At 43.6% G+C, this 26,449-nt stretch overlaps 2 protein-coding genes across 5 annotated transcripts; one reads left to right on the top strand and one right to left on the bottom strand.

Annotated features, from left to right (window-relative positions):
* Positions 1-1,999: 1,999 nt before the first annotated feature.
* On the bottom strand, positions 2,000-5,015 carry LOC133385648 (cytochrome c oxidase assembly factor 4 homolog, mitochondrial). Of its 3 annotated transcripts, none has more exons than XM_061629099.1 (2): positions 4,447-5,015; positions 2,000-2,528 (listed from the first exon to the last, which is right to left on the bottom strand). In XM_061629099.1, the coding sequence occupies exon 2, from the start codon at positions 2,516-2,518 to the stop codon at positions 2,258-2,260; it is 261 nt and encodes an 86-aa protein (XP_061485083.1). In that variant the 5' UTR covers positions 2,519-2,528; positions 4,447-5,015; the 3' UTR covers positions 2,000-2,257. The 3 variants fall into 3 exon arrangements, with proteins under 3 accessions (XP_061485083.1, XP_061485082.1, XP_061485081.1); XM_061629098.1 differs by lacking the exon at positions 4,447-5,015 and adding an exon at positions 3,861-4,034; XM_061629097.1 differs by lacking the exon at positions 4,447-5,015 and adding an exon at positions 3,637-3,777.
* Positions 3,704-20,371, top strand: PAAF1 (proteasomal ATPase associated factor 1). 2 transcript variants are annotated; one of them, XM_061629095.1, is made up of 12 exons: positions 3,704-4,048; positions 5,137-5,177; positions 6,901-7,004; positions 11,660-11,749; positions 12,716-12,814; positions 14,185-14,335; positions 14,916-15,110; positions 16,336-16,427; positions 16,702-16,817; positions 17,197-17,279; positions 17,715-17,797; positions 19,886-20,371. In XM_061629095.1, the coding sequence occupies exons 1-12, from the start codon at positions 3,999-4,001 to the stop codon at positions 19,961-19,963; spliced, it is 1,182 nt and encodes a 393-aa protein (XP_061485079.1). In that variant the 5' UTR covers positions 3,704-3,998; the 3' UTR covers positions 19,964-20,371. The 2 variants fall into 2 exon arrangements, with proteins under 2 accessions (XP_061485079.1, XP_061485080.1); XM_061629096.1 differs by lacking the exon at positions 3,704-4,048 and adding an exon at positions 4,368-4,514.
* Positions 20,372-26,449: the final 6,078 nt, after the last annotated feature.

A 26,449-nucleotide genomic window follows, 5' to 3' on the forward strand; every position in this document is an offset into this window, starting at 1 on the left:
CTGGCCACAGCTTCTCTTTATGCATAACCTGCATGGAAACAAGAGGCACATGTGATCACTTACATGGCTTCCTGTATGCAGTTTTCACTTTCCCTCCTCATGTTAATGCTTTTCATGAAGGGAATGGGTAATATCTAGGCTATGGTTTCTGAGGAAAACAAGTAGTATATTATTTATTAAATTTATATCCTGCCCTTCCTCCCAGTAGGAGCCCAGGGCGGCAAACAAAAGCACTAAAAACTCTTTAAACCATCATAAAAAAAAAGACTTTAAAATATATTCAAACAAAAACATCCTTAAAACATCTTTTAAAACATTTGTTAAAAAGCTTTAAAAAGATCTTTTTAAAAAAGGTTTAAAAACATCTTAAAAAGCAATTCCAGCACTGACGCAGACAAGGTCTCCACTTAAAAGGCTTGTTGAAAGAGGAAAGTCCTCAGTAGGAGTTGAAAAGATAACAGAGATGGCACCTCTCTAATATTTAAGGGGAGGGAATTCCAAAGGGTAGGTGCCACTACACTAAAGGTCCGTTTCCTATGTTGTGTGGAATAGACCTCCTGATAAGATGGTATCTGCAGGACGCCCTCACCTGCACAGTGTAGTGATCTGCTGAGTATATAAGGGGTAAGATGATCTTTCAGGTATCCTTTGTACATCAAAACCAGAACCTTGAACTTGGCCCAGTAGCTAGAGGACAGCCAGTGCAATTATTTCAGAAGCGGGGTGACATGTTGGTGATAGCCTGCCTCAGTAAGCAGTCTCGCCGCCACATTTTGCATCAGCTGCAGCTTCCGGACCAACCACAAGGGCATCCCTACATCAAGTGCATTACAGTAATCCAGCCTGGAGGTTACCAGTGCATGCACAACAATGGCCAGGCTATCCCGGTCCAGAAATGGCTGCAGCTATCTTACCAGCCAAAGCTGGTAAAAGGCACTCCTAGCCACTGAGGTCACCTGGGCCTCTAGTGACAAAGACGAATTGAGGAGCACCCCCAGACTATGGACCTGCTCTTTCAGAGGGAGTACAACCCCATCCAAAGCAGGCAACTGACCAATTAACCGAACTCAGGAGTCACCAACCCAAAGCATCTCCGTCTTGCTAGGATTCACTCAGTTTATTGGCCCTCATCCCGCCCACCACCGAATCCTGGGCTTTCACGGCCTCTCCTGATTCAGATGTTACAGAGAAATAGAGATGGGTATCGTTAGCGTAGTGCTGACACCTCGCCCCAAAGCTCCTGATGACTGCTCCCAAGGGCTTCATATAGATGTTAAACAGCATGGGGGACAAGATGATACCCTGTGGCACCTCACAGCACAATTGCCAGACAACTGCTGAAAGACAATGTTATTCTCTGAGAGTGACCTTGGAGATAGGATCGGAACCCTTGTAAAACAGTGCCTCTGATACCAATCTCACCAAGTCGATCCAGAAGGATACCATGGTCAATGGTATCAAAAGCCGCCAAGAGATGAAGTCGGAATAACAGAGTCACATGCCCCCTGTCCTCCTCCCGATAAAGGTCATCCATCAGGGCGACCAAGGCCGATTCAGTCCCATAACCAGGCCTGAACCCAGACTGGGACTAGTATAGCCCCAAAGTCAGCAGGCACAACACCAGGTTCTAGATTTTGAAGTTAACACAAATCTCTAGCAGGTTTCTTCCTCATTCTCTGAACTGGTCTTACAAGCAGTTCAACAAGTATATACAGTATACACACCATCATTTGAACCTGCCTAGTTTTGAACTATTTTTCCAGAGCAAGTTGAATGATAATCTAGACCTCTGAGCAGTTCATAAGACCAGTTGCAAAACCAACTGGGGTGGAGGTGGGGATTTAATGTGAACTTTAGTATAAGAAATCTGGTTCAGAAGTGCAGTTTGTTTGTATGCCTCAAAAGAGAGAAAATGACTGCACCTGAAGTGGAGAGTGATAACGAAATGCGTATCCCTACCGTTCCCCTTTAGAAAACATCAAAAGATGAAGAAAATGAAGAGGATATAAATTCCATCTTTATTTTTTGGCAAGAAGAAGTAATTTCTTCTGTTAAAAACAAGAAGAATTTAGTGACATGATTTCTGTGAAAGGGCTTCCAAAGTCAACAACCTCTCTCCAGTAGGAACAGGCTATTCCCATCCCTTTGATCCACCAGCGGTTTACAGAGGACTCAAATTTTGCTCTGCCCTGGCAGAATTCAAGCATTTCTGCCAAGCAAAGGATAGGAACTGCCCGTCTTGCCAGTTTGACTCGTGTCAGCTTGTGGCCTGGTGCTGTTTCATCCTCTTTTGCAGCTCTTCTGCCCGCTGCTTCTGATGTTCCCTCATGCAGTCCTTGAAGGTCTGCACTTGCTCCTGGCACTTCCGCCAGTCTTGGTGCTCAGCCATGCACTCCAGCACTGCATAGTGGAAAGGGGCGCAGCCAGTGCGCAAGATCATTTGGTCAAAGGGATCCTCTTCTTCCTCTTCTTTTGGTTTCTGGCTCCAGTTGTGACCGGAAGGGTTGCCACTTGACATCCTGGTTGATCTGGTGAGAGGGAAAGAGGAAAGGAAATTAGCATCAAGAAGGGGGAAACGATCACCCCATTGTCAGAAATCTTTGTTGCTTGCACAGTGACTTGGAGATGGATAAAGGCATTTTATAAATGTGTTAAGGCGCCTGCATTCTGTTAAACGTAAAAGAATGTGGAGGGTTTTATTCAAATTTCTGCAAGTGTAATCAGTGAAGGCCTATGATTAGTACATTAAGATTGCAATCCTAACCCCATTTACCAAGGAGTAAACCCCACTGAATTCAATAGGACTTACTCCTGAGTTTACATGATTAGCCCTTCACAAACTAGAGTTCCCAGGAGCTATGACTGTTTAAAGTGGCATAATACAGCCTTAAATGTACAGTGCAAACGGAGCCTAAGTGAGGCTTCACTGCCAAGCACAAAGAGCCTCGGGTTTGTAAGTGTAACCCCTATGGGTTATATTGGTTTGGTCCAGCGGGTGGAGAAACCTTATGGAAGGATTGTATTAAGGAGTTGAGTACAAACCGTGAGGAAGCTGAAGAGAAAAGGAGCTGTTAATGCCAGGGAGTAAGGACTAGGCCCTTGTCACCTTGAATTAGGTAATGGGGTTTTACAATTATGTGTGTAAAGGGGATGGAAGAGTAAATTAATTCTTTTGTGGCTTTATGTATTTGAATTTAAATTATATTTTATTTAGGGCTTTGAAGTTTGCAAATTTGGAAATTTCCAAATTTTCTCTACTGGACTTTCTGCAAGCAACTTCTTCATTTATGTCTTGCTGAATGCATTGGACTTTGGAGATTATTATGTTAAGAAGATATATGATATATTCTGTTGGCATACATGGTGTTATGTTCCTTTCAGTTATTGTTTAAATATATATATATAAAACAAACATTGTAATTGCGTTTGCAGTATTCGTTTCAACGAGCCCCATAGGACCCAAGAAAGAGGTACATAAGCTCCATGGGGGAAATCAAGCCAGCGCAGTCGCTGCTCTGGCCTCCCTTCCAACTGAAAAGCAGCCCGACTTTCCGAGAGTCAGCTCTCCAGTGGTGGTTCTGCCTTCTGTATGGAGGGAATGAGAACCCAAAGAAGTGAACAATATATTTAAAGCACCTGTACACCACTTTAACAGTCATGACTTCCCCCGAAGACGCCTGGGGATTGCACCGCCGCTGCCGTAGCCTCCCTTGCAAAAGCTGTCCGCGCCCGCGCCTGCTTAGCTTCCCGCGCGCGTCAGGCGCCCCGCCCACCGAGCTACGCAGGCAGAAAACCCGACACGCGCTAGCTCAGCGCCCCGCCCATGCGCCCAGGTCTCCCCCTCCCCCCATTCCGCTCACCTGAGCCGCCTCGGCCCCGCCCTGCGCCCCCCTGAGGAAACCCCAAAGGGCCCCAAACTGCTTCCCTGGTGGGCGGCCTCCGGGCCTTCCGGGGGGAGGGCAGCGGGATGCGCTTTCCGGGGCGGCGCCGAGGCAAAGATGGCGGCGCCGGTGGTGCGGATCCAGAGCGACTGGGACCAGGTGCTGAGGTGGGCGAGAAGACACGCCCACCCTCCTCCCGGCCTGGCCACACCCACTCGGGGCCACCTCGACGGCCTGCGCCCCTCAGTCTTGGCAACATTTTTTTTTAAAAAAAGGCCCCCTCCCCGCTTTTTCAGTGCCCCCCTCAAACGTGGCCCTTCCCCACACTACCCCCCCATCCCGCCGGCCGCTCAGCGGGTTATTCAGCCCCCTCCATCACCGCAGGGGCTCCTCCTCCTCTACTCAGTCTTCATTTCAACCCCCCCCTTAAAAAAAGTGCTGTAGGTCGGGCTCCCTTCCTCAGGTGCGTCACCTGGAGCCTCGGGAGTTTAGCCTCCTCCCCAGGCTCTGCAGGGCGCAAAGGCTTTCCAGGCATGCAGAAGGACTTCGTCCTGCTTTCACTCACCAGCTTTTGGCTCCCCTTGCTGCTCCTTCAAGAAAGATGAGGCTGGCTAGCTGCGTTCTGTTTGACTGGTCAGGAGTGGCCCTTTGCGTGGCCTCCACCGCCCTCTCCTCCCTGGCCATCCAGGTTATGGCACCTGGCTCCACCTGTAATTTCTTTCCCGCAGCTGACTTGTGGAGGACAAAACATGAGGAAACTTCCTTTCCTTTTCCCTACACAAATTTTCTCTTTTTGCCTCTTAAATGCACCCCAGTTCCCTCAAGTGAATGTCCCATGCCCTGCCCCCCCTTCAGCCCAGAATGAAGTCTGTTCCTGCTGCTGTTCCTCCCTCCTGCCTTGCATTGCTTTTCATCAGAAGCCCCAGGGAATGAATTCACCTGAAAGGCTCTAAACCCCCCTTCAGTTATTTCCTGTGCAGTTGTTCAACTTCACCCTCACTCAGACCCCCAGGATAATTCTGTCCCTGTGCTTTACCCTTATCCCTACTTTCCTTTGAGGACTACCCTCACCCCCATGCATCAGCCCATCATCCTGGTGATAGCCAGCATGGTGCCCTCCCATGTAGCTGGCCTACAGGTCCCATCTACCCTAGCCAGCAAGGCTAAAGATCAGGGATGGCAGAAGCTCTAGTCCATCTGGAGGGGATCATGTTGGCTACCTCTACACCTAACTGGTGTTTTTTCATCTTTGCAGGAAGAATGAGGAGGAGGCTTGGTTGAGCTGCAAGAGCCCAGGTGAACTAGAAGAGTCCCCTCCCCTTATGTGGTGATAATGTACAGTTCCATTATCTACTTGTCAAATGAGTTTTCTCTTCTTCATTCACCCCTTACCTTAAGCTGCAAACTCCAAAATCCTGCCAGATTCAAATCCCAAATTAGAGATTTTCAAACTATTACCATCATGGCCTCCCTAAATCAAGGAAAGAATTCATCGAAATTAATGCCATTGATGAAGCTAGAAAAACAAATGTATTTATTTTTTAAGAAGTCAATCAGTTTTCAGGTGACAGTCTTGCTGACAAAAAACTTAATTGTAGTCACCGGTACCTAATAGTTAGGTGAACAAATTCCTTAGATTTTAATAAGCCTGTTTCTGTTATTTTGTTTTATTTGCACAATTGATTCTATATAATGTTAGTTTTGCATCAGTGAGAGTTGGATAACAAACCTGACAGAACTGTTTTGATTGAGCATCTTGCAGTGGAGCCCTTTACTCAGAAGTAAACCAAATAAATTCATAAGTACTGGGGAGGTGGGGGACAGGGACTCTTGTGGCACCTTAAGGTTCATCTGATGAAGGAGACCATAGTGCATGAAAGCTTGTACTGTAATAGTCATTAAGGTGCTTTTTTTGCTGCAAGAGACTAACCCCTCAAAGTAAGTAATGGGATTTACTCAGAGGTAAGTGAGTATAGGATTGCAGCTTTACTGTTATATTTTTTATTACTGTACCTTTTTACTAGCCCTTCTCCTGTACTTCTTACAGTAGGTGATAGTGCTTTTAACAGTACCAATTAAGCAAGTGAAATGTTTCCAAGGGAATGAGAGAGGCATATTTCATGAGTGGGATTAAATAAATAAAGGTACTACATTTCTGTGAGTTAGGCTTATGTTAAAGGCACAGAAGCAATCTTGATAAAGTGTTATGATCTGATATTGTCTTCTTGTGTTTTTATTATTGTATTTTGATTTTCATTGTAAGTTTTTTTTTTTAGATATTTAGACTTACAGCTCTGATACTCCCCTGCTGGGGTGATGGACAGATTAAGACAGTCTGCCCCCGGAGACTAATGGAATCCACTGAATTCCTGAATGCCCTGGGGAGTTTCCAGTAGATAGTTGTGCTCTTAACACAGTTGCCCCTGAGTGCCCTCTCCAGCATTGTGGAGCCCGGTTTGCAGCCTGGTACACCAGTGAACTACGGGCAATGAAACAGGCTGGGCGACGACTAGAGTGCAAGTAGTGAAAGATGTGCCATAAGACTGATCGGGCATGAGTAAAACATCATAACCATGCCTACTGTGTGGCTGTGAGGGTGGGGAAGAAGGCTCATTTCTCTGCCACTATCGCATCCTTGTTGAAAATAAAATATAAATATTTATTTATTTGTTATTTGATTTATATCCCACCCTTCCTCCCAGCAGGAGCCCACGGTGGCAAACAAAAGCACTAAAAACACTTTAAAACATCATAAAAACAGACTTTAAAATACTTTAAAACTAAAACAAAACATCTTTAAAAACATTTTTTTTAAAGTGTTCAAAACATTTTTTTAAAAAAAGTTTAAAAACATATTAAAAAGCAACCCCAACACAGACACAGACTGAAAGGATATCTTCAATAGGTGCTGAAAAGATAACAGAGATAGTGGAGATTAGCATACCTATATTAGAATTAATACTTCTAAAATGCTTAACTTGTTTCTGTCTTTTGCTTTTGTGTCTTTTGCATGCTGTAGGAAAATCTACTTTGTATGGAACCCTGACTTGTCAGGGAGTGAGCTCAGATGGAATTCCTGAAATCACAGCCTCTGAAGGATTTGCTGTCAGTGAAATAACTAAGGTACTGTCAGATCAGTCTATGAGGTTGAAGAGCAGACTGGCTGCTAGTAGTGAGAAGTAATTTAGCCATATGACTTTCCATGTATGATTTATAGCAGGAACTTGATCTGGATTAAATGGAGGGGGGAAGGGATTTGATGAGGACAATGTTGTGTGGATGCTGGGCAAGACTTGGGTGCATGAGCAGCACCAAGTCGATAAGACACTGCTGTGTGTGGAAGCTCCCTCTTGTCGTAACTGCATGTATTTATTTGTTAAATGTATATTTTTACCGTCAGAGCCCCAGTAAAGATTATGAACTCATGGGTTTGGGCTTCCCGTAGGTCTCTGGTTAGTTACTGAGGGAATAGAATGCTGGAATGGATGCCTTTGGTCTGATCCACCAAGGTTCTTAATGTTCTTTAAATTTAATAGCACCAAAGAACAGAATAAAAATGTGTAGCATTAAAAAAATTTCTTATGAGGTCCTCCTCCAGGTCCTCCCTCTAAGGGAGGCTTGGAGGCTGGTGACAAGGGAGGGGCCTTTTCAGTTATGCCCCCCACCCCGTATGTGGAATGCTCTCCCTAGCAAGGTCTGCCTGGTGCCTTCATTGACATCTTTTTGGCATCAGGTAAAGACATGTTTTTTCCTAGGCATTTGATAGACTGAGATGATGATTTTGTTATTAGTGTGCTGCCAAAACTTCCTATGGTTGTTTATGGGGGTTGTTTGTTCTGTTGTATGGATTTATGTACTTATGTTTTAATGTGTCATAAATCTCTTGGAGACCTTCAGGTTAGTCTAATAAATAATAAGCGCTGATGAGATGCTACAACTGATGACTGATGCTTGAGTTGGGAAAAGTGAGGGATATCATTTCTGTTGTTCATATCTGGGAAAGAAATCTCTAAGCACCTGCTCACACATAGGTATTAAGAAGCCTGGAAAAGTCCCTTACTCGTATTAGATTAGCTGGTTTCAGGCACTTTATTTGAACTTGAAATATTAAGTGTTAGTTTTTTTAAAAGCACTTTCTTTATGGGTTTGTTTCCTTGACTGCTTTGCACTTGTGGCAGTCATTGGTTTGCAGTGTCTGGAAAAATACTTGTATTACTGGCAGACAAATTAAGAGGTCAAACTTATACCTTGAGTCAAGCTTATTTAGAGCTGTAGTAGGACTGAGTCTTAGTTTAAGCAACATGCAAGCAGGGTGTTGTTTACCTTAGGATAAATTCTTCTTCAGAAAGTGCATATTCCATACATGGAACTCAGTTGCAACACATGTGGGAGTGGGGAAAGCTGCTTTTACTGTCTGTGGAGAAGAAACAGTTAATTATTTGCACTTTGGTACATCAGAGAACTGAGGGTAATGAAACAGGCTGGATGATGGCTAGAGTGCAAGTGGTGAAACACGTGCTGTGAGGCTGATCGGGCACAAGTAAAACATCATAACCGTACCTATTGTGTTGTGGTGAGATTGGTAAAGAAGGCCCATTTCTCTGCCACCATCACATCCTCAAGAAGCCACCCAGTGGAGCTTTTCTGTATTGTCGGGTCTGTTGACATCAACTCCAGGAAATTGAGTTTTAGACCCTTCGGTGGCCCACTGTGAATTGTTTGCGAGGTACGTTGAGGATAAAGTTACTTGCCTCCGTAACAGTTTTGATGCCCCATTCACATCTACTGTAGTCCCCAGAGAGGTGTCCAGTGCAATCTCTGCTGCAACTTCTTGGGATCAGTTTCAGTTGATGTGACCTGATGACATGGAAAAGGTGCTTGCGACAATGCGGCCAGCAATGTGTCCTCTTGACTCTTACCCTGCTTGGTTTATTAAAGCATGCCGAGGGAGTATGATCAAGTGGATCCAGGGTGTGGTCAGTGCATCATCGTGGGAGGGAGTGGTTCCAGCCACCCTGAAAGAGATGATGATCTGACCACTCCTGAAAAAACCCTCCCTGGACCCATTGGTTTGTGACAACTATTGCCCGGTTGCAAATACCGCCTTTTTGGGTAGGTGATTGAGAGGATTGTGGCACAGCAGTTGCAATACTCTTGAGTGAAACAGATTACCTTGACCAATTCCAGTCTGGGTTCAGGCCTGGTTATGGGACTGAATCGGCCTTGGTCACCCTGATGGATGACCTTTATTGGGAGAAGGACAGGGGGCATGTGACTCTGTTATTCTGACTTAATCTCTCAGTGGCTTTTGATACCATTGACCATGGTATCCTTGTGGGCCGACTTAGTGAGCTGGCTATTGGAGGCACTGTTTTACAGGGGTTCTGATCCTATCTCCAGGGTCATTTTCAGAGAATAGCATTGGGTGATTGTCTTTAGGCACCCTGGCAGTTGTGCTGTGGGATGCCATAGGGTACCATCTTGTCCCCAGTGCTGTTTAACATCTATATGAAGCCCTTGGGAGCGGTCATCAGGAGATTTGGGGCGAGATGTAAGCAGCAACCTGACGCTACCCAGCTCTATTTCTCTGTAACATCTGAATTGGAAGAGGTCATGCAAGCCCTAGACCAGTGCCTGGACTTGGTGGTGGACTGGTTGAGGGCCAAAAAACTGACTCTGAATCTTAGCAAGACACAGACACTGTGGGTTGGTGGTTCCTGAGTTCAGATAATTGGTCAATTGCCTGCTTTGGATGGGGTCATACTCCCTCTGAAAGAACAGGTTCGTAGTCTGGGGGTTCTCCTGGATCCATCTTTGTCGCTAGAGGCTCAGGTGACCTCAGTGGCTAGGAGTGCCTTTTATCAGCTTCAGCTGGTAAGACAGCTGTGGTAAGACAGTTCAAGGTATTATGGATCATATAGCCTGACCACTGTTGTCCATGCACTGGTAATGTCCAGGCTGGATTACTGTAATGCATTCTATGTGAGGCTGCCCTTAAGGTTGGCTCAGAAGCTGCAGCTTGTGCAAAATGCTGCGGCACAAGTGCTCACTGGGCAGGGTATCATCAACATGCTATCCCACTGCTGAAAGAATTGCACTGGCTGCCTATTAGCTACCGGGCTAAGTTCAAGGTTCTGGTTTTGGTGTACAAAGCCCTATATAGCTAGGGACCAAGATATCTGAAAGATTGTCTTTCCCCCTTATGTACCTAGTCGATAACTATGCTCTGCAGGTGAGGACCTCCTGCAGATATCATCTTATCAGGAGGCCCATTCTGCACAACATAGGAAGTGGACCTTTAGTGTAGTGGCACCTACCATTTGAAATTCCCTCCCCTTAAATATTAGACAGGCGCCATCTCTGTTATCTTTTTGGCACCTACTGAAGACCTTCCTCTTTCATCAAGCCTTTTAAGTAGAGACTTTGTCCCAGTCTGCGTCTATGTTGGAATTGCTTTTTAAGAAGGTTTTAAAGCTTTTTTTAAAAGATGTTTATAAAGATGTTTTGTTTTAATATATTTTAAAGTGTTTTTATGATGCTTTAGAGTGTTTTTAGTGTTTGCTGGAAAAGAAGGGTTCCCACTGGAAGAAGAGGCGGGATATAAATTAAATAAAGAAATAAATAATAAATATTTACAAAACAACTCTCCTGCTTTTCTAAAACATAAAATTTCATTTAAAGATTTCTAAAACATGAAGCGCCTCACAAGTACTGTAAAACAATAAAATGTATTTATTTGCTTCACATCCCACGCTCTCTGATGGGCTCAGAGCAGTTTACGGCTGTGTTTTCTAAAATATTAATTTTTTGTCCTCTAGGGTCTGCCAATCTAAGGCAACACTCAAAATTACACATTATTGCAAATAAAGCAAAAATGAAACTAAATCAGAAAAACAAAGCAGAAAATAACCAGAACTGGCTGTATGGGCAAAAAAGCAACTGGTCTACAGGCCTTCTTAAAGAGCCAGTATTTAACTTGGCTCTTGAAGGACCAAAGTGTTAGGCCTGATGGGCCTCCGTAGGGAGGGCATTCCATAATATGGATGCCACAACTGAAAAGGCCCTGCCTCTAGCAGATACCTACCAAACCTCATTTGGCAGAAACACACAGAGCAGTGTCTCAGATACTGAACAGAGTGTACAAGGGAGTATGTACTGTGGAAGGCAATTCATAAGGTACTCAGGTCTCAAACTTGTTAAGGCTTTGAGGATGAAAACCAGCACCTTGAAGCTGGCTGATAGGCAGCCAGTACAGATCATACAAAAGTGGAGTAATATGTTCCATTCATCTAGTGTCAACCAACAATCTGGCAGCAGGGTTTTCATCCATCATCATCTGTGTACACTTTCCAAGGGCAGCCCCTCATGCAGCATGCTACAGTAGTCAAATCTAAAGGATATGAAAGCAAATGTTATGTTGTCAGCTATAGCTTTTTTGTCTGAAAAAGATCCAATGAAATATCATATGATGGATGAGAATTGTTGCTTTTCTGATGCAAATAGCAGTTCAAGATACAATTACGGGCTTGAACAGATGTCCCAAAATCAGTTCAGTACAATTACTCCCAAGTTATGACATATAATATCTGAAAACAGAAGATAGGTGTATGGAGAGAAAGTAGGTTCACTCTGAAAGATATAGGAAACAATTGTGGCTACCTGCTTTCTTGTCTGGAGTTTTCATCAGATTGGTGGGTTTAGCAATGAGCCAATGTATAGATAATCTGCTGCTGACAAACTCTAATGTTATCTCTTTGTTTCTGTTCTGCCTACTTCAGAAAAGTCTGCTTGTCTCCTGCCCTCGTGAAAATGTCTCCACCAAATTTCTGGCACCCTACACAACCTTCTGTAGAATTCATCAAAAAAGCGTAAGTATTTTTACGAAGTGGCTTTGAATGAGCTGAATTTAAATGAAGGTGCCAGTTAAATGAGTTGCAGTGTTATTTGATAACTTGTCACAGTAGCTTTGTTCTAATTCAGTTGAAGCTTCTGTCCTTTTTGCATCATCTTCTCAGTTGTGTGTGTTTTGGTGAAGTATGGCCTAGATTCTGTTAATGCAGTCAATCCTAATTCCGTCTAGGAAAAGCTTTGATCATGTGTCAGATTGCAACACCTGGATTCACAGTAATATCAGATTTTGTCATTTTCTAGAGGGCAGGTTAAGTAACTCACTTAATTGTAGATTCTCTGTACAGTCTATCCCCTGTTGGAAGACAGGCCAGCAGGTGGCATTTATTTTGTTATTTTAATAAATGCTCTGTTGAAAACACCTTGGGTGATGCACAACATAAAACAAATAGCAAAAACTAAATTAAACCCCCAAGTATTCATTCATTCATTTTTTAAAATTTATTTTTAAATTTATATCCTGCCCTTCCTCCCAGTAAGAGTCCAGGGCAGCAAACAAAAACACTAAAAACATCATAAAAACAGACTATAAATTAAAACATCTTTTAAAACATATTAAAATAAAACATCTTTTGATGATTGAGGGTTTCATGCATCTTTTGCTCTATAGTTCCCATTAAACACATGTAACTTATTTTGTACACAATTTTAAAACATCTCTGTTGGATGTGGCACTCAAATCCTGAGAACCATTTTTTATAATATAACTGTCTGATTTGGTGTTTTCATGTCTCCTTGAAGAACCTGTATTTTATGAATGTGTAGTTTAATTACATGGAACAGAGATTTTGAAATAAATACTTCAACCTGTGGTTTGTTCAGTAACCCATGAACTGAACTGTGTAATAAATTATGCCAGCGACCATTAACATTATGCTTTTATAAATTGTGGTTATTTAATGTTTCTTTCTTGCTTTCCATTTTAGATCACTTGCCTTGACATTTCTAGTGGTGGAGGGCTTGGAGTGTCAACCAGTGCTGATGGAACTATGAAAATTTGGCAGGCAGCTAATGGAGAAGTTAGAGTAAGAGCCATATTTATTTGTGGGGTGTGGGACATTGAATTTTGCATTTTAAGAAATCTACCGTCTGAAAACCCACATTTTGAGCCAATTCATGCTGTTCAAACTCCAGAGTTTTAAGAGCAGTTTGAGATCGCTAGAAGGTAGAGCTGTTGAAAAAGAAACAGCTTGATAAATCTTAAGTGCATAGTTGTATCTGTACATGCACACCTCTGGATCATAGCAAGAAAGTCATTTCTGGCATTTAACCTAACTCTGCTTTTCTGTAGTTTAATATTACTGAGGTCACTGATCATAGGGTCGCCATAAGTCGTAATCGACTTGAAGGCACATAACAACAACAAACCTGCCTTCTCAGTGGGTAGGGCAATCCGTATCCCCCCCCACTTCTTTTCATAAAGAATTGTTGCTGTTGTTATTTATATCCCCCCCTTCCTCCCAGAAGGAGCCCAGGGTGGCAAATAAAAATACTAAAAGCTCTCTAAAACATCTTAAAAACATAAGACTTTAAAACATATTAAAACAAAACATCTTAAAAACATATTTAAAAAATCTTTTAAAACATTTTAAAAAGTCATTCCAGTACAGACACAGACTGGGATGAGATCTCTACTTAAAAGGCTTGTTGAAAGAGAAAGGTCGTCAGTAAGGACTGAAAAGATGACAGAGGTGGTGCCTGTCTAATATTTAAAGGGAAGGATTAATCTAGGGACTTGGTCACCTTCAACATATTGAGGATCAGCTGACTTCCATATCAGTGGCAAGTCCAAACACTGTGACTGGTTAAACAAGGACTGAGGAAGTTAACTCTTCTCTCTGTTCTACCCTGCTGCTCTCCCGCTGCAAACCAGACTGCTTTCTGTGTAGTGCATTTAGCAACAGTGGCCTAGCTCTCACTGAGGTGCTAAACATGTGTCTGGACTGTACCGTTTCAGATGGGAGTCTTGCAAAAAGAAGTATGCTTGGGAGAAGGCTTGACTTTAACACTTCTTTTTGACATTCTAGTTTTCTATATATAGGGATTTGTTTATCCAGGACTCAATCATGTGAGCTCCCACCTTCAGTCTTAAGTGGACATAGGTTTAGCAACTTGGTGAGAAATAGGTCTGGCATGTTGTGGAGATCCAAGCATAAGTGTACTTCATTTGAATTAGCCTTGATCATGGCTTTAGGATACTGCTAGAACCTCGGTGATGATCTCTGCAAAGAAACAAAACAGAAGATGGTAATCTAAGATGCACTGATGTCACGGAGGCAGTGCAGCCATCCGGTGTGTTTGGCAAATAAATGGATGTCTGTTGCTAAGTAATAAGGCAGAGGATGAGATAAGACTTGTAACTGTGGCACTAACACCTAATTCTTTCTCTCCCCAGAGGTGTTTGGAAGGCCATGTGTATGATGTGAATTGCTGCAGATTTTTCCCATCAGGCATTGTGGTTCTGAGTGGAGGGATGGATGCCCAGCTAAAGATCTGGTCTGCAGAAAATGCCAGCTGTGTTGTAACATTTCAGGGTCACAAAGCAGGTACGGAAAACTGACAACTGAAAAAAGTGCAATTGCAACAGTAGTTGATTTAGGCTGAGTTTGTGCCAGCTGCTTGGATGCTTTCAGCCACTGAAGCCACTGAGTGTGTAGCATCTCATACATCACGTGCAGCATCTGTCTGGTGTTGCATGCTCATAAGTATAGGTAAAATGGTACTATCCCTGTGCAACACCCTGCTAAGCTATGTTGAATGAATAGTGGCAATTTCCAGCCAGAATCCTGGGAACTGTAGTTTACCCTCACAGAGCTACAATTCCCAACACTCTTCATAAACTATACTTCCCAGGATATTTTGGAGGATGCCATGCGCTTTAAACGTGTGGTGTGGATGTGATCTAGATTGGCTGGCAACTCTGCAACTGTTGATCTGGTTCTTTAGGGTTGTCGTAGCTACTGCCTCCTTTAACATTCTTGCTTGAGTCGCACTTTGGTCAGGACTGGGGGGAGCTGCTGTTTGTGTGATGTGATGGGGCTAAGTGTCTGAGTCCCACCGCTGAGGGTGTGCGCTGAACTGGATTGATTTTCTTTTGCTTTTCCTATGATTCCTGCTGTACGGTAGGAATTCTGGACACAGCCATCGTGGATCGAGGAAAGAATGTGGTCTCCAGCTCTCGGGATGGCACTGCCCGCCTCTGGGACTGTGGGAGATCTGCCTGTCTGGGGGTTGTGGTAGATTGTGGCTCTCCAGTCAATGGTATCGCCTTGGGTGAGGCCGACAACACCTTAAACTTGGGCTCGCCTGAAAAAATACCTAGTAAGTAACTGCATTAAGCAAGTGTTCATCCCTTTAAAAAGGCTGGCGGGGGGGTTCTCTGATCTGTTGCCCATAAAATCATGCTACAAATTGCATATCTGAAATTAACTCCTGGTCTGGGAGAGAGGAGGGACGTTTTGTATTGGCTGATTAGATAGAGTCAACAGGGCCGGGGAGAAGGCATGGCGTGTGCTATGTCCCTGAGCTTTATGTGCAGAAGATCCCAGGTTCAGCTCATGGCTGCTTAGTTTCGTATTGGCCATGTATATGGCTCAATCACCCTTTCCCTACCTGGTGCTTTCCAGCTGTTTTGGATTACAGGTCACTTCAGTCCCAACCAGCACGGCCATGCTCTGGGGGTTAAGAGAAAGTTGCAGTTTTAAAAACCTCTGGAGGGCACCACGTTGTGGAAAGCTTGGCTATATAGATTAATGGTCCAACTCAGCATGAAGGAGCTTCATGTGATCATATGACAAATGTAATAGTTAAAAGAAAAAGGTAAAGGAGAAGGGTAGCATTGATGCTTACCTGTGCCTTTTTACGGATGCAAGAACAAAGAAGCTTATGAGTCAATGTTTTTTTAAAGAGCCTGTTTTTCCATACAACAAAATGAAGTTTGAAAAAGCATACTGAGAGCTAAGACAACCTTAAACACACACAGTTTAAAAAACCACATATGTACCTACCATTTTTTTAAAAAAGTATTGTCTGTCCTTGACGTATCATCCATGCACAAATATGCTGTGTTTAGTGAGCAGGGCTTAAGGGCCACATAGTAGAGACTAGAGGCTCCAATGTCAGTGGGGCAGTGAAAGCACCTTGGACAGCTCCTTGAAAGTTTGGACTAAAATCCAGAGTGGATTCACTGCCCCGTTGACATTAGAACCACCAGTCTCCACTGGGGTCATATCAGACATGATTTGGCCACTCATTATGTTTGGATATTCATGTGTCTGTCCTGTTACATTTATATGAAATGGAGTTTGTTGCTTCAGGAACGTTTCACCCAGATAGACTCACTTTTCAAATAGGTGGTACAGTATCTGGAATGGTGGGGAAGTAAAATGGCCAGGAGCTCCCTCTCCTGCATCCCCCTTCTCATGTAAAAATCAATAATTGTGAGCCGCAAATATGGCTGGCCCTATTACCCCTGGTTTGGCATTTGAAAACAGCAAAGCGAGCAGCTATTTCTCTCTGCTCATCCTAATGTTTCTGTCTCACACAGGTGAGCGTGAAATTGGAACAGATGGGAAACTGTTGCTGTTGGCGCGAGAGGACAAGAAGTTGCAGGGGGTGGGGCTGCAAAGCAGGCAGCCGGTAAGACGTCTCTCTGACCATGGTTAACACTGCTTGTTCTGCCTTCATGTATGTTGTGCCAGCTGCATGATCAGTACGCACATGAGGCAGCAACCTTGCTGGCACTAAGCAGGTCTGTGTCTGGTTACTCTGCCTGGGAACATGCTTTCAGTGTAGAGTGCTTTACTTTTCCAGCGTAATCTCAGCTGCCTTTTTTTCCTAGCTAGATTTTGTCCTCTCTCATGGAGCAGCACCACAGTTTTCTTTTCGTTCCTTTTCATTGCTTCCTCCTCAGGTTTTTCTGTTTGTGGGCACTGATGCGTTTAACTGCTGTACGTTCCTCTCCAACATCTACCTCCTGGGTGGAGCTCAAGATGGAAATATATACCAGCTGGATGTGAGAAATACCAAGTGAGTAGAATTAAAAGGCAGTTGTTACATGACCTTAGCATAGTTATTGCTTCCGATGTTGCTCCAGTCATGAAGGTCATGGGGAGGAAATGCATGGGTAGGGCTATCGTAGCTCAGGGACAGAGTGTCTGCTTTGCATGAAGAAGGCCCCAGGTTCAGTCCCCAACATCTCCAGGTAGGGCAGGGAGAGACTCCTGGAGAGCCACTGTCAGTCATTGTAAGCAATACTGAGCTAGACGGAACGATGGTCCAATTCAGTATAAGGCAGATTCCTGTGTTCCAGTACAACATGGCTCTTAAAGTAGAACCCTGGCCAACTGTTAACGATGTGAGCAACTCTTTGTGATAAAAGTTGGGTGGTTCTTCTTTTTCTTTTTAGGGCTGCAGTTCGAGTTGTTCAGAGATCAGGAGCACCAGTGCTTTCCCTGCTGCCTTACAGAGATGGATTTATCGCCAGCCAAGGTAGTGCTCCTCTTCGCTTCCACTATCTCATGAATAACAGCCTTTGAAATCGCCTTCACCATGAGTTTTCAATTGCTATGAAGAGGTAGTAACTTGTTTCCACAGACAAAAACAAAAACACTTGCAGAAACTGCAGAGGGGATTCATTTAGGATCCAGCAGGTTTTGATCATTTGATTTCCAAGTATCTTAGAGTTGGTTGGGCAAAGAAATAAAATTGGTATCCTATCATGCAGAATGTTAAGGCTTCTGATGTAAATTGCACTTTCCTATTTTTAGAGTTTGTATGGATGGTTCTGTTGTTTCTAGAGTGAGTTGAATTTATTTTGTTTTTAGTGCTGTGTTCTGTGTGTTTTATCCTGTTTTATTTTCCTTTTACACTGTGGAGTGGTCTAAACATTTGTTTAATAGTAACACATTTTGTACCTATTTCCAGGAGATGGGACCTGTTTTATTATGCAGCAAGATCTCGATCACGTTGTTGAACTCACTGGGCCAGACTGTGACCCTGTATATAAGGTACTGTAAAAGAAAAAGACCCAGCTTTGTCTTGGTCTGAGCAGTGGAGCTTCACTCAAGGGGAAAAAAAGGAAACTCCAAGAAACAAGGAGAAAAGGAAAAGCAGGGGAATCAAATTGATTATGAGAAAATATTTATTTTTATTTTATCATACTGTTTTTATATCCAAACGTTGTCTGTGAGAAAAAGACTTTGCACCCAGATTTAGTCATAGACTGTAGACCAAGGACTCGAGAACCTGGAATGGAAAGCACCGTGTGGCAGTGACATTTTAGTTGCAAGATAAAGCGGAATAAAATAGCCCACACCAGCAAATCAGCCTTCAAAGGCTAAGCTTAAAAGATGGAACTTGGATCTCTCTTGGAATGGCAGGAGATACTCCGCCATGCCTTGGGAGGGAGCTCATCCCAGAGCCTCCAAGGGCCCCTGGGGGAAAGGCCCTTCTCTCACCCACTGCAAATCTCTCTGTTCTGAGCAGAGGAACTTGAACAGGAATGCTCTCTCAGGTCTTAATGGCCAGGGCAGGGTTCATATTGAGAACTGTAAAGACAAAACTAGCACTTTGAATTAAACCTAAAATAATTGAAATAAAGGGTGGTATTCAGTGCTGGCCCTCAGAGTAGACCCATTGAAATTAATAGACTAAGTTAACTTAAGTTCTGTAAGAGTTTTTGATAGATATGTATATTGCAGCAAAGAACAAAAATAACTGGTCTGTTAAAACTGCTGGTTGAAAGAATAAATTAACTTAAGGTTTGTTACTATAAAGAGGTAAAGTCATACATGCCAAAACAGGCATGAGGCCTGCACTTAGGGAGCTATCACTGACTGACTGAGAACAGACAGGAAGAGAAGGGAGGAGCAAAGCCTGCAAAAACAACAAATGCTTCAGAGGAGGAATCAGCAGAGGGAAGAATAGATAAGACAGAAAGCTCAGAGCTTGGAAGTAACTAGTTGCAAGTAACGAATTACTTGTAATTCATTACTTTTTTGAGGAACGAGTGGGTAATTCCTTTACATTTTGATTGTAATAGAACTAGGAGTAATTTTACTACTTTTGTGGAGTAATTGTAACGTTTCCAGAATTACTTTTGGGCATTACTTGGGCGGAGAGCAGGGGAAGCCTTCTGTTCCTCTGATTTGTGGATGAAAATCATGTGCCTCAAACTGGGCTTCTGTGCAGTGTCGCTCTTTCCTCATGCTCTGTGGATGGGTAGGAGGCGACAAGGAAGGAGGCGGAGAGTGAGATGAGGTGGAGTGGAGAAAACAATTATTTAAAAAAACAGATAGTGGTGGTGAAGAATGGAGTGGTGGGAACAAGGATCCGGAGGTCAAGGACATGGATAAAGGAAGAGAAGGAGGCAGCAGCAGAGTGGAGATAAAGAACTGTGGAGGTGAAAGATGACAGTGCGCGTGCGCGTGCACTTGGCACACAAAGTGGCCTCCACCACCCTCTCTGGCTACTGTGTTGCATTTGCAGTATTTTAACTTTTTTGCATCTCGGGAAAATGTTTGCTTGAGTGAGTGTCCCTTAGTTGGTGGCAGGGCAGGGTCTGGGAGGTGGTTAAGTGAGAGAGATTATGCTGGCTGGCTGAGTGGGGGGGGTTGCACTTGGTTTGACGTGCAAAGATCTGAGTAGTGGCCTCAGCCTCCCTCCCCACCACCCTTACCAGCAGAGAGACCACCATTGCTATCTTATGAATAAAAATAATTATTCTACTACCTCTGTGTTTATTTTTAATGTTGTTTTAGGCTACTTAGATGTGCAGCAGCCAAGGCCAGCACCTTGTAGGCATTTTTTAAAGTAACTGAAATGTAACTGTAGTGATTACTTTGACGGAAAAGTAAAGTAATCAGTTACTTTCAGAGCAATTGTAGTTGTAACGGTAATTACTACTTTTTTGGGCCATGTAACTGTAACTGTAATTTATTACTTTTTAAAAGTAATCTTCCAAGCTCCGAGAAAGCTGATTCAGGTCATTTGTTACATGCATCGGTGCTTCACTCCAAACAGGTTCTTTCATTTCAATGGGTCAGCTTTTTACTTTTCGATCAATTCAGATGCCTCTTTTGTTTTGCTCTTTCTAGGTGGCTACATGGGAGAAGCAGGTGTACACTTGTTGCAGAGATGGGATAGTGAGGAGATACCAGCTTTCAGACCTCTAACTGGAGCTACGAACATGACTACAAATACTAGGGATTATTTAAACACCAATTTGAAACGAGACATACCAGGATGTGCCGCGTTTCCAGGTCTTTGTACCGGTAGCATGACTGGAGTATGCACGTGTAAGATGTGAGGACCATGCTGAGACGCAGGATCCAAGATCAAGCTATAGGTAACCTTCCTGCAGAGAGCTGTAAATAGAACAGTTTTGAAAGTTTACACCATTTCTCTGCACTGAACAGCCCAGAAAGTTTGATGGGTTAATAAGGTCTGTTTTGTATTTGCAAAAGTGTTTTTTGATATCCATTGTGTGGCTGGTGATTGTTCGTAAGAGAGGCAGTAGGAGTTGATCTGTGTGAGGAAAATTGAGGCCAGCAGACTTCAATAAAAGGGATGTGTTTTAATAACCCCTGCCCAGCCTTGTCTGATTCTTTTATTTATTTATTACATTTACATACTGCCCCATAGCTGAAGCTCTCTGGGCAGTTTACAGCAATTAAAAACAAATATACAAATTTAAAAACACATTTTTTGAAAAACAATTTAAAAACACAATTTAAAAAAATTAAAAACAATTTTCTTGAGTAGAACTGAAAACTGCAGCAACCTTCTGTTTTCATCTCCTGCCCTCCTTGCAGAATTACTCTTCTGCGGTAATTCTCGCTGCCCACCAACAAGCAGTCTGCAAGTTAAAAGTTTCCATCTTGAAATAAGGCTGCTTTGATCTCAAGCTGTTTGTTCAATTAAGTTGATCCTCTCAGGAATAGCATCTATGGTTTTATTTTTAATCCTCTTCTCTTACAGTTCCTTCACTTGCCACTGATCTTTGATTTCCAACAACAATTACAGAGGGTTGTTTACGTTGTTTGTGGCTCTCAGCTGGTCTCCTTTCATCTTTGACTATAAGAAATTGGTGTTCATCTCTCTCATCTAGCCTCATAACATGGAGCGTATAAATTACTTTTGAGGTGCTGGGCAGGAGTAGCTTGGGGGGTCTGCTGCAATCTGGTGGGACTGAAGCAATCTATTTTTACTTACCTATAATTATACCCTGCCCTATCCAAGAGACACAGAGTAGATAGAAACAAAATGAAAAGACACAAAATAATCAACTAAAATAAAATAGCTAATATCATGAGAATTGGATCTTTCAATCTGTTATTGCCTTGAAGACCAAAACCTTCAGGAGAAGAGAGTGAACAAAACAGGGAAGTAGTAACCTCTTCTAAACAATCCCTTATTATTACAACCAGCATGGATTTTTTGCAGCCCGCAGTGTTAAACTGAAAATAACCCCCATGCCATTCTGCTGCTTCTCAGAAGCTCATTTCAAAACAAAAATCTTACAAAACTTATAGTTCTGAACTCAAGAACGCTTGCTTAATAACCCTCTAAATTTTCATGGTGATACACAAAACACTTGGAGAGAATCCACAGTTCAAAGTCTAAAAGAAGAGTAAAATAATCCAGATAACTGTTGGACTTTTTTCTTGTCAATGGTCTCATAATTTGTTGAAATTAATTAAAAATCAGCTGTGGTCACAGTATTTGTAATCCTATTACTGACCTTGCCTCATACTCTGACCTTCATCTTCTGAAGTTAAATTAATTAAAAATCAGCCATGCATTTTTTAACTTTTAAAGACAATTAACATTGGAGTCCATGATAGCGTAGGCATGCTCAGTAAGCACCAGCTGTCACTGTTCTAAAAGCCAGCCTCACAGCTGCTTGGCTTGGCTAATTGGGGCCACACCCACACCAGACATTTATTCCACTCTAAACAGTTGAAGTGGAAAATTCCACTTCTGAGGGTTGTTGGTATTAGTATGTAGATAAGGTGGAAGGGGACGGATGTTGCGACAGGACAGGGCAGACGAAAGATGAGTATGTGCGTTCTTACTTCCCAGTAATGGAGAATTACCTGATGAATCACAGAGCCAGGTGCAAGCGGGAAACAGGTAAAGCCCCTTATTGGGTATGTTGGGACACATGACTGCACCTTGCATAAACTTATAAAAGACCCTTGATGTGGGGAAGAAGGCAGTCTCCCGCCATAGCACACGTTAGCAGGGACTCCTTACAATTGTAAGTATAATAAACAGCTGTTAGCTTCAGACTGTCTCCGTGTCATTTCCTGGACAAGAACATTGAGGAGAAAATTCCACAACACAGTCATGGCTTTCCCCAAAGAATCCTGGGAAGTGTAGTTTGTGATGGGTGCAGGAGAGTTGTTAGGAGACTTCTGTTCCCTTGACAGAGCGCCAGTGGCCAGAGTGATTTAACAGTCAGCCCCTTTTCCGGGGATTGTATCTCTCTGAGGAGAATAGGGCATCTTCCTAGCAACTCTTAGCACCCTTCACATACTACACTTTCCAGGATTCTTTGGGGGAAGCCATGACTGTTTAAAGTGGAATCAATCTCTGGTGTGTATACGGCTAGGGACAGCTTTGGTTTGTGTCTGTAGTAGAAAAAGGTGGGGGAAACCCAGAAAAACAATACTGTTAAGGTTTTCCTTTTGCCCAGTGCCCAACCACCCAATCTCCTCCCCTACTCCTCTTCCTCCTCCCCCACCCAGGTCAGTATCATTCTAAGCATGATTGCACAGGAGTAAATCCCATTGAACTCAATAAGCATGCAATTGATCACCATATGCTCAGAGGCACACGTTACCAAATTCTTCCAAGCTACACAGGAAGTGGATTGGACTGTGAAAGACCAACCAAATTGTTTGCATTTTGACCAATTTGTAGGGCAGTACAATATCTCAGAGAGGAGGTCAGGTCTCTGGCTCCTCTGGTGCATTCACTATAGCTGCCCAATTTCCCTGCTTATTAAAGTTTGATAAAAGTATTTATCTATTATTCAATTTATATCCCGTCCTTCCAGCAGGAAATATCTGTTGGCTATAGGTGCATACTTAAACCACAAGGTGTTGTTGCCTATTAGTGATCCTTAGGTAGACTTGCATAATATTCAGCATTATACTGGCCTGAAACTAGGATCTCTCCTTCAGGTATCCTTTGTGATATGCTGTAATACCCTCATCAGCCTCCTTTATCTAGTGTGTTCAAGAGGGAGGGATGTTTGGTTTGATTGATGGTGAAATTTCTTAGAACCAATCAAAAAGTAGCTTGGGGTGGGGGGAAGGTATCAAAGTCGCATCAGCAGGAGACCTCTTGGAGATGGGTGATTTAGGTTGTAATCCTATATCCACGTACTGAGAGTAAGTCCCATTGAAGTCAGCGTGCCTTAGTTTTGAGCAGACATGCACTGTATTGCACTGTTAGGTTATTTATCACTGCTCATGCCACGGAGGGGAGCTGAAAACCAGGATGTTGGTTCCCCTCTTTTAGGGATTAGACACATTGCGCACGGGGTTGGACTTGATAGCCTTATAGGCCCCTTCCAACTCTGCTATTCTATGGTACCCACAGCCTTGCCTTGCGTATTCAGGGCAAAATTCAGCAGTGTACATGACTTGCGGATAATGGAGGAAGGGATCGCTGGGTGGAAACCAGAGTTCTGAAACAAAGAGGCATTCTGGGTGTATGTCCATATCCCAGATCCTCTGCCTGCAACAGTAGAGAGCTGCTATCAAAGAAAGGAAGGCTGCGTGTACATTCTTGTTGACTCTGCATCCTGTGTGCTCTGGTTTGGGAAGCAGTGTACACATGACATTAGCCACAAACTAATGTTTAAAAATGTAATAAATAAATAAACGATATCCTGTTTATGAAATACTGTGCTGCAGTTTTCTCCAAACCAGCTTCGAACCACATTGAGGAAAAGAACACCCTCGGCTGTGTCTTAAAGCCAGTGATGTGTACACAGCCTAAGATAACACTGGGCGAGCTGCACCCCAGTGGCCTGACGCCAGGTATAGGACAGCTTCAAATGCTGCAGTAAGCAGTAGAGGACATGTATTAGCCTGTAAGTGTAAAATCTAGGAGGGGGGGGGCTGGATTGAAAACTGGGGAGCTAGCATCACACTGAATGCTGTAACAAAACAAACACAAAATTTCAAGACCACTTCCTGGAACTTCTTTGTGATAAGTGAACTAGATGGAGAGCGTGTGAAATGGAAAGTAGAAAGCTGCTTTATTATTAGGCTAGGATATTTGTCCATCGATTTGTCTGCTCTGAGAAGGAGCTCACCAGAATCTCCCAGCACAGAGGCATCTTGCTACCCGATTCTTTTAGCTGGAGATACCTTATTGCTAATATTTACATTTCTTAGTCGCTTTTTATGAAAAAAAGAAAGTGAGTTAACAAGAACAATTAAAACCAAAAAAATTAAAACTATAATATAGAGGTTGGCAACCCATCACCCATGGGCGCTATGGTACCCGTGAAGGCCTTCAGTGGTTCCCCCAGCAGGTAGCCCAGAATCAGAGCTTTAATTTTAAAAAATGCCCTTCTCGAAAGTAAGTTATGGAGCAAAATGTGCAGGTACCCTTCTAAGCAATTCCTGTGAAATGAGCTAGTCTGGCTGCTCGCATCTGTCAACATTATTAGCCAGTGAGTGAAGTCAAAGCTGTGATTTGAAAGTGAGTTGTTTGGATACCAGACAGTAGGAATCCCTGTGGTCCAAAGGAGTTGCTGTTTACCCTCCCTTTTTAGTACACCTTTCCTGCTTCTATTTTTTCCCTTGGAATCCCCATAGTTTGTTCTTCCTTTTTCCCTAGCAACTTATATCCCGCCCTTCTTCCCAGAAGGAGCCCAGGGTGGCAAACAAGAGACAGTAAAATGCAAAAGATTACAACTTTAGTAAACTAAATACAATAAAGCCAGGTCTACAGTTGTTATTCCATAAAAGGTCTGGGTCACATTTCAGAGAAAGCCTCCTTAAACAACAACAGAAAATGTCTTCAATAGTTGCCTACACATTGCTAGCACATGTGCAGTTAGATGGCACATGACAGTTAAGCTGTCGTTTGATGCACCGGAGCTGATGAGGTTCATTTTGAATTGTTAGGAACACATTATATACATTGATAACGTGTATATACTTAACCAAAAAACTAGCACTGCATGCTAAATACATCCAGCAGGCATAGTAATACTGGCATGCACAGGCAACCATCTGTGGTGTGAGAATTGCAGTGTTACAAGTAAACAAGAATGTCCCTGTTTCAGAGATGGGGAATCTGTGGCCTTTCAGATGCTGGTGGACTCAAACTCCCATGAGTCCCAGCCAGCATGCCCAGCAGCCAGGGATGATGGGAGTTGTAGTCCAACAAATATAGGGCAGGCCTCAGGTTCCCAGTCCCTAACTATAGGAACGTAAACCATTATTGCCACAGCCCAGTCCTGTAAATACTGTAATATATACATTACAAACAGAAAAAGGCTATTACTGGTTAACTGATCTTGTTTTATTTTTTTATTAATTCCCTTCCTCCATTTATTTATTTATTAAATTTCTACCCCTTCCTCCAAGAAGGTGCCCAGGGCAGGAAACAAAGGAAAAAACATCTTTAAAACATCTTATAGTGCCACCAGGATCCAACAAAGAGTCCTGTGGGGCCTTAGAAGACTGCAATCCATGTCTACAGTACTCAGAAGTAAGCCCCATTGGGTTCAAAGGGACTTCTTCCCAGGTGTGTACTGGATTGCAGCCTAAAAAATTTATTATGGCACAAACTCGTGTGGACTGTGGTCCAGGAAAACATATGCCACAATAAATGTGTGGTCGGCCATTGTGAGAACAGGATGCTGGACTAGATAGGCCACTGGCCTGATCCAGCAGGCTCTTCTTATGTTCTTAGTCTTTAAGGTGCTGCAAGAGGGGGGGGGGTTGCTGCCAAAGCCTAGTAGGGTTACTCACTCCTCTGAAAGTCAGGGGGAAATGTTAATTTTCTTACATTTATAGTCTGCCTTTCTTCCACCACGGAGATGGAACCTAAGGTGATCAGAAGACAGTACTTCATCTTCACACCGTGCACAATTAAGCTGCAATGTTCCCTCCCACAGGAGATAGTGATAGCCACCACCACGGAGCATAAGGTTACCAGGGTGTCCTAGCTATGATGGCTGTGCTCGGCCTCCGCTGTTGGGGAGCCAGTATGCCCCTGAAGGCCAGTTTCTGGGATGCGCAGGAGGAGAGAGTTGCGCTCAGGTCCTGCTTGCAAACTTCCCATGGGCACCTGGTCGGCCAGGGCGAGAAGAGGGGATTAGATGGGCCACTGGCCTGATCCAGCTACAGGGCTCTTCTGATGTGGGTCCCAGGGGTCACCCACCCACTGACCACACCCAGACCTACTGGACGCCGCGCATGTGCCTTCAGAGGTCCGGCCGGTGCCCCGAGGCGCCTACAATAGGAAATGTAGACGGGAGGCATTGGAGAGGAGAGGGAACCCTCCATCTCCAGCCTTGCTGCCGTTAGGGCAGGGGCTCAGAGCCGCCCCGGCAGGGCCCCCGGGAACCCCTCTTCCAGCATGGAGACGCCCCGGCAGGCCTCCGCTTCAGCCTCCCTGCACCTCGC

The sequence above is a fragment of the Rhineura floridana genome, chromosome 5, assembly GCF_030035675.1.
Source record: "Rhineura floridana isolate rRhiFlo1 chromosome 5, rRhiFlo1.hap2, whole genome shotgun sequence".
Classification (NCBI taxonomy): domain Eukaryota; kingdom Metazoa; phylum Chordata; class Lepidosauria; order Squamata; family Rhineuridae; genus Rhineura; species Rhineura floridana.

Coding starts and splice junctions, on each gene's coding strand:
- LOC133385648 (XM_061629097.1), bottom strand. CDS start 3,659: ATGACTGTTAAAGTGGTGTACAG. Junction 2,529..3,636: donor ACTGTTAAAGTGGTGTACAG/GTGCTTTAAATA, acceptor CCCTCTCACCAG/ATCAACCAGGATGTCAAGTG.
- PAAF1 (XM_061629095.1), top strand. CDS start 3,999: ATGGCGGCGCCGGTGGTGCGGATCCAGAGCGACTGGGACCAGGTGCTG. Junction 5,178..6,900: donor GTTGAGCTGCAAGAGCCCAG/GTGAACTAGAAG, acceptor TGCATGCTGTAG/GAAAATCTACTTTGTATGGA. Junction 15,111..16,335: donor CTCGCCTGAAAAAATACCTA/GTAAGTAACTGC, acceptor TGTCTCACACAG/GTGAGCGTGAAATTGGAACA.